The sequence below is a fragment of the Balaenoptera ricei genome, chromosome 7 (assembly GCF_028023285.1).
Source record: "Balaenoptera ricei isolate mBalRic1 chromosome 7, mBalRic1.hap2, whole genome shotgun sequence".
Lineage (NCBI taxonomy): Eukaryota > Metazoa > Chordata > Mammalia > Artiodactyla > Balaenopteridae > Balaenoptera > Balaenoptera ricei.
In genome coordinates this window covers 35,465,208-35,472,789 of record NC_082645.1, presented here as the reverse complement: position 1 = coordinate 35,472,789, position 7,582 = coordinate 35,465,208, and the positions used below count along the sequence as shown (strand labels likewise).

General features: G+C 39.5%; 1 protein-coding gene and 1 pseudogene across 1 annotated transcript; one reads left to right on the top strand and one right to left on the bottom strand.

Annotated features, from left to right (window-relative positions):
* Window positions 1-448: 448 nt before the first annotated feature.
* On the bottom strand, window positions 449-941 carry LOC132368425 (small ribosomal subunit protein uS12-like; annotated as a pseudogene).
* Window positions 942-4,012: 3,071 nt separating this feature from the next.
* LOC132368476 (vacuolar-sorting protein SNF8) lies at window positions 4,013-4,925 on the top strand. Its single transcript, XM_059927126.1, has one exon. The coding sequence runs from the start codon at window positions 4,048-4,050 to the stop codon at window positions 4,822-4,824; it is 777 nt and encodes a 258-aa protein (XP_059783109.1). The 5' UTR covers window positions 4,013-4,047; the 3' UTR covers window positions 4,825-4,925.
* Window positions 4,926-7,582: the final 2,657 nt, after the last annotated feature.

Genomic DNA, 7,582 nt, shown 5'->3' with positions numbered 1-7,582 from the left:
AAAGTCATGTTTACTACATGTGACCTTTGCACTCTAACACTCCCAGACCTCTAATTATGTGCCTATTGTAACATCAGATGGAATCCTTTCACTTCCCTTTGCCTCCAAGAGTTTTAAATTAACTGGAGTCACCATATTTCATTGAGAACCATGTTATAACATTGTTCTAAACAATTTGTCTTAAATTATATACTACTAGAATTTTAATTTTTTTCAAGTAACAAATCATCTTAAAAGATGCTAAAGTCAATTGTTTAATAAAGTGGACCACTAAGAATTTGAGTTCATTGAAGTCAATTTAAACTATATTCTACAATATTCCAATTAATTCATTTAATGCATATTTACCAAGTCCTACCATGTGTAAAGCACTGTAAATCAAAATAGACATAAATTTATGGAGCCTCAGGTCTCATAGTGGAACCAGTACTTCAAAATTTTTGTTCAATTATATGTTAATATATGAAGCTTTTTTGGGGTTTTTTGGCATATGAAAATTTATTACTACCATGTTTTCACCATCAAAACTTAGTTTTTCCTTTCTGCCTTCACAGAGGGCCAAAAGAGAGAAACTGGCAACTTTGACAATGCGAACTCCATGTTGCCAAGGAGAGCATGACCTTTGCAACCAAATCCAGCAACCAGAAATCATTTTCCTCAATAAAATTTAAGCAACCATCATTGGGTAAAAAGATGATTTTTTTTCTTGCTGTTCTTAATCAGCTGGACCTGAAACACTTTCTGATGGCAGCATTTGGCTGTTTGGTTTCAACTCCTACTTTCTCCAGGACAATTTCCTTTGCATGAAAAGCACCTCCGAAAGGGTTGGCCTTCAGGGTTATGCCCAAATGCGCTTTCTTGTACTGTTTATCATGACACTTCTGATCTCATCCGTGGCCCCAGAGCTTCCTGGCAGTATAAAAACCATGACACTTGCTCATCCTGCTAGCACAAAAAGCCTGAACAAAAGAGCAGAAGCTTTTAAAAAGATTGTGCCTTATTTGATATAAACCAATTCTCTCATCTCTACTTCCTAACCAATTATCTCTTTAGCCACTCATATTGGTATTTGATAAAGAAATTTTAACTTCTAAGAGACTTATATGGTGAGCTCTATAGTGTAATGGTTAAAATAATGGGCTTTGAAGATGGCAGCGTAGGAAGATCCTGAACTCACCTCTTCCCATGGACATAACGAATCTACAATTACATATGGAAAAATACCCTCTGAAAAGACTTGAAAACTAGCTAAACAGTTCCTTCACAACAAACAGTAAAAGGGCCACATGGAGATGGGTAGGAGAGGCAGAGACGAAGTCTCACCAAAAACCCCATGCCCAGCTTGGTGACCCACAGTCAGGAGGGATCTCACAAATCTGGAGCTTCTCTCTGAGGAGCAAGGGGTTCATGCCCCACTCCAGGTACCCCAACCACTGGGACCTGCAATGGAGAGATGAGCCCCCAAAATGCCTGGATTTGAAAACCAAAGCTGTAGGAAACTGAGATATTTCTCCTAAAGGGCTTGCTCTGGGGACCAGCACAAAAGCAACAGTTTGAAAAGTGCCTACAATATACGTTAAGGAGATTCATTTGATAATCCTAAAGTATCTTCTAGGGGAGCAGGGCCCTGTTGGGACTCTCTCTCTGGGGATGGAGGAGCTGGTAGGTACCATTTTTGTGCTCTTCCTCTACCTTGAGTAGCGCCAGCAGACACATCCTGACCCTGTGCTCTCTAGCAGCCCTGCAAAAGCTAGCAGGTATGCCCTGGTCCTATGATCTCCCACTAGCTTGCTAAAGCTGGCAGGCAAACACAGTTCACACAAGAGATGCTCCTTGATCATCTAGCTTTGGTGGCCAGGGGGGACTGCATTCCTGGGTCCCACGGGACGCTCTCTGTAACAATCAGAGAAGACAGTTCTTGGCAGGCGACCACCCCCAGGGCACTGCACAGAGAGCAGACTGAAACACACCCCCATCCCTTCTGTGAAAAGGGCTTATTTACTTGTCCTGGAGCTTCAGCCTGGGGCGCAGGCTTCAGATTTGCCACGCATCTAGAGGCCACAGAGGTGCACTCAGGAAATGTAGGCTGGGGAACACCATCTTTGTACTTTCCCTCAGCCTCACTACAGCTTGCTGGTACCTCCCAGAAAAGAGCTTATATACTCATCTGAAGCCCTAATTTTTGCAAGTGTTGCCCAGGGAACACCTGATCACATGGACTGGAGGCCAGCAGGATTTACGATTGTTGTCCCACAGGAGTGCATATATTAGCATACTTTAAATGCTGCTGCCTGGCAGTCTGGCTTCCAATCAGCCTGAAACTAGGTGCTGACTGGGATTCCTCTTCTTGGAACACTGACAGGTCTTGGCACACCTTCAACAACTGGGACCTATCAAAAACAAATCAGGCTACTTAGACAATCACAAAGGTTCAAAAGGCAACCAAGAGCTAGGGCAAGGTTGAAAGATAAGTTTCATCTCCTCCACAAGGCCACTCCTTCAAGACTGGGAGAGATATCTGTTTTAACTAATATATAGAAACAAACCAGAGTCAACCAAAATGAGGAAACAGAGGAATATTTTCCAAGTGAAAGAACAAGATAAAACCTAAGGAAAAAACCTTAATGAAATGGAGATAAGTAATTTACATATTAAAGAGTATACAGTAATGGTCATAAAAAGGCTCATGAAACTTGGAAGAATGGATGAACACAGTAAGAACTTCAACAAAGATACAGAAAGTACCAAATAGAACTCACAGAGCTGAAGAGTATAATAACTAACCTGAAATATACACTAGAGATATTCAACAGCAGACTAGATGAAGCAACAGAAAGAATCAGTGACCTAGAATACAAGGCAGTGGAACTCACCCAACAGAGGAACAAAAAGAAAAAAAGAATTTTACAAAGTGAAGATATCTTTAGAGACCTATGGGACAAAATCAAGTGAAATAACATTTGTGTTATAAGAGTTCCAGAAGAAGAGAGAAAAAGGGGCAGAAAACTTTGAAGAAATAATGACTGAAAACATCCCTAACCTAGGTAGGAAAACTGACATCCAGATCCAGGAAGCCAATAAAATTCTAAAAAAAGATGAACCTAAAAAGATCCATACCAAGACACATTACAATTAAAATGTCAAAAGTTAAATATAAGAAGAGAAACTTAAAAGCAACAAGAAAAAAAAAATGTTACATATAAGGGAATCACCATAAGACTATCACAAGATTTTTCAGCAGAAACTCTGCAGGCCAGAAGGGAGTGACATGATATATTCAAAATACTGAAAGGGAATAAACTCCAACCAAGAACACTCTACATGGCAAGTTATCATGCAGAATTGAAGAAGAGATAAAGAGTTTTCCAGACAAGCAAAAGCTAAAGGAGTTCATCACCACTAAACTGGCCTTATAAGAAATGCTAAAGGGACTTCTTTAAGCTGAAAATAGAGGGCATTAATTATTAACATGAAAACATATGAAAGTGTAAATCTCACTAGCAAAGGTAAACATATCATAAAGGTAGTAGATTAAGCACTTACAAAGCTAGTGTGGAGGTTAAAAACAAAAGGATTAAAAATAACTATAACTACAATAATCAGTTAAGGGATACACAAAATAAAAAGATGTAAAATGTAACATCAAAAACATAAAACGTGGAGGGGGTTGGTAAAAGTGTAGAGTTTTAGAATCCGTTCAAACTTAAGTTGCTACCAACTTAAAAGAGACTGTTATATACATAAGCAGTTATATGTGAACCACGTGGTAACCACAAAGCAGAAAACTAAAGTAGATACACAATAGATATTAAGAAAAATATCTAAGCATAACACTAAAGAAAGTCATCAAACCACAAGGGAAAATAGCAAGAGAAGAAGAAAGGAATAGAGAGGAAATACAAAACAGCCAGAACACAATTAACAAAATGTAACAATAAGTACATACCTATCAATAATCACTTTAAATGCAAATGGACTAAATTCTCCATTCAAAAGACACAGAGTGGGGCGTCCCGGTAGCGGGGCGGCCCGCGGGCCACGGTGGGGATGCACCGCCGCGGAGTGGGAGCCGGCGCCATCGCCAAGAAGAAGCTTGCGGAGGCCAAGTATAAGGAGCGAGGGACTGTCTTGGCTGAGGACCAGCTGGCCCAGATGTCAAAGCAGTTGGACATGTTCAAGACCAACCTGGAAGAATTTGCCAGCAAGCACAAGCAGGAGATCCGGAAGAATCCTGAGTTCCGGGTGCAGTTCCAGGACATGTGTGCCACCATTGGGGTGGATCCTCTGGCCTCTGGAAAAGGATTTTGGTCTGAGATGCTAGGCGTGGGAGACTTCTATTACGAGCTGGGTGTCCAGATTATCGAAGTGTGCCTGGCCCTGAAACACCGGAATGGAGGTCTGATAACTCTGGAGGAACTACATCAACAGGTGTTAAAAGGAAGGGGCAAATTCGCCCAGGATGTCAGCCAAGACGACCTGATCAGGGCCATCAAGAAACTAAAGGCACTGGGCACTGGCTTCGGCATCATCCCTGTGGGCGGCACTTACCTCATTCAGTCTGTTCCAGCTGAGCTTAATATGGATCACACTGTGGTGCTGCAGCTGGCAGAGAAAAATGGCTATGTGACTGTCAGTGACATCAAAGCCAGTCTTAAATGGGAGACGGAGCGAGCGCGGCAAGTGCTGGAACACCTGCTGAAGGAAGGGCTGGCTTGGCTGGACCTGCAGGCCCCAGGGGAGGCCCACTACTGGCTGCCAGCTCTCTTCACTGATCTCTACTCCCAGGAGATTACAGCTGAGGAGGCCAGAGAAGCCCTCCCCTGACTGGGAATGCGGAACGGGGCACAGCAGCAGGCAGGGAGAAGAGGGAGGAGCTGGTGGTGAATAAAACCTGGACAACTTTGTTTTAAAAAAGAACCAAAAAAAAAAAAAAAAGACACAGAGTGGCTGAATGGATTTTTTTAAAAAAAGACCCATCTATATGCTACCTACAAGAGACTCATTTCAGATATAAGAACACAGACTGAAAGTGAAGAAAAGGACAAAGATTTTCCATGCAAATGGAAACCAAAAGAAAGCTGCAGTAGCTATACTTAGATAAAATAGATCTTAAAACAAAGTCTGTAATAAATGACAAAGAAGGGCATTACATAATGATAAAAGGTTCAATTCAACAAGAGGATATAACAATTGCAAATATTTATTCACCCAACATAGGAGCACCTAAATATATAAAGCAAATATTAAGAGACCTAAAGGGAGAAATTGAGAGGAATACAATAATAGCAGAGAACTTTAATATGCTACTTAAATCAATGAATTGATCATCCAAATAAAAAATCAATAAGGAAATATCAGCCTTAAACAACACATTAGACCAGACAGGCTTGATAGATATACACAGAAATAGATATATGCAGAACATTCCATCCAAAAGCAGCAGAATACACATTCTTCTCAAATGCACATGGAACATTCTCCAGGGTAGATCATATGTTAGGCCACAAAACAAGTCTCAATAAGTTCAAGAAGATTAAAAACACATCAAGCATCTTTTCTGACCACAATGATATAAAACTAGAAATCAATTACAAGAAGAAAACTGGAAAAAAATCACAAATATGTGGAGATTAAATAACAGGCTACCAAAAAACCAATGGGTCAATGAAGAAATTGAGAATTTTTTTTTAAATACTTGAGACAAATGAAAATGGAAATACAACTTACCAAATTCTATGGGATGCAGCAAAAGCAGTTCTAAGAGGAAAGTTCATAGCAATACAGTCCTACCTCAAGAAACAAAAAAAAAAATCTCAAATAAACAATCTAATTTTCCACCTAAAGGAACTAGAAATAAAAGAATAAACAATGCACAAATTAGTAGAAGGAAGGAAAAACAAACTCAGAGCAGAAATAAATGAGATAGTGACTAAAAAAACAATAGAAATGATCTTTGAAAAGGTAAACAAAATCAGCAAAACTCTAGCTAAACTCACCAAGAAAAAAGAGAGAGGGCTCAAATAAATAAAATCAGAAAAGAAAGAGGAGAGGGCTTCCCTGGTGGCGCAGTGGTTGAGAATCTGCCTGCCAATGCAGGAGACATGGGTTCGAGCCCTGGTCTGGGAAGATCCCACGTGCCGCGCAGGAGCTGGGCCCGTGAGCCACAACTGCTGAGCCTGCGCGTCTGGAGCCTCTGCCCTGCAACAAGAGAGGCCGCGACGGTGAAAGGTCCGCGCACCGCGATGAAGAGTGGCCCCCGCTTGCCGCAACTAGAGGGCCTTCGCACAGAAACGAAGACCCAACACAGCCAAAAATAAATAAATAAATAAATAAATTCAAAAAAAACAAAAAGTGATCATTTAAAAAAAAAAAAAAAAGAAAGAGGAGAAATTACAACTGGTATCACAGAAATACAAAGGGTCACAAGAGACTACTATGAACAATTATACACCAACAAACTGGACAACCTAGAAAAAAAGGAATAAATTCCTAGAATATTCCAAAACTGAATGAGGAAGAAATAGAATATCTGAATAGACCAATTTCTAGTAAGGAGGTTGAATCAGTAATTAAAAACCTCCCCAAAAACAAAAGTCCAGGACCAGATGCCTTCACTGGTGAATTCTACCAAGCACTTAAAGATTTAATACATATCCTTCTCAAACTCTTCCAAAAAATTGAAGAGTAGGTAACACTTCCAAACTCATTTTATGAAGCTATCATTACCCTGACATAAAAACCAGACAAAAACACCACAAAAAAAGGGGAAAAAAAAGAAAATTAAAGGCCAATATCCCTGATGAACATAGATGCAGAAATCCTCAACAAAATATTAGCAAACCAATTTCAACAATACACTAAATGGATCATACACCATGATCAAGTGGGATTTATTCCAGGATGCAAGGATGGCTCAATATTAGCAAATCAATCAAAGTGATACACCATATTAACAAAATGAAGGATAAAAATTATATGACCATCTCAATAGATGCAGAAAAAAGCATTCAGCAATATTCAACATCCATTTATGATAAAAAACTCTCAATAAAGTAGGTATAAAGGGAATATACCTCAACATAATAAAGGTCATATATGACAGGGCCACAGCTAACATCATACTCAATGGTGAAAAGCTGAAAGCCTACCCTCTAAGATCAGGAACAAGACGAAGATGCCCACTCTTGCCACTTTTATTCAACATAGTATCGGAAGTCCTAGCCAGAGCAATTTGGCAAGAAAAAGAAATTAAAGATGTCCAAACTGGAAAGGAGGAAGTAAAACTGTCACTATTTGCACACGCCATAATTTTATAGATAGAAAACTCTAAAGATTTCACCAAAAAAGTGTTAGAGCAAATAAAACAAATTCAGCAAAGTTTTAGGGCACAAAATCAACATACAAAAATCTGTTGCATTTCTATACACTAACAAGAAACTATTGGAACAAGAGCTTAAGAAAACAATTCCATTTACAACTGCACCAAAAAGAATAAAATACCTAGGAACAAATTTAACCAAGGAGGTGAAAAACTTATGCAGTAAAAACTACAAGAAATTGATGAAAGAAACTGAAAAACACA

What these genes read in the sequence shown, in the direction of transcription:
- LOC132368476 (XM_059927126.1), top strand. Translation starts at nt 4,048, where the DNA reads ATGCACCGCCGCGGAGTGGGAGCCGGCGCCATCGCCAAGAAGAAGCTT.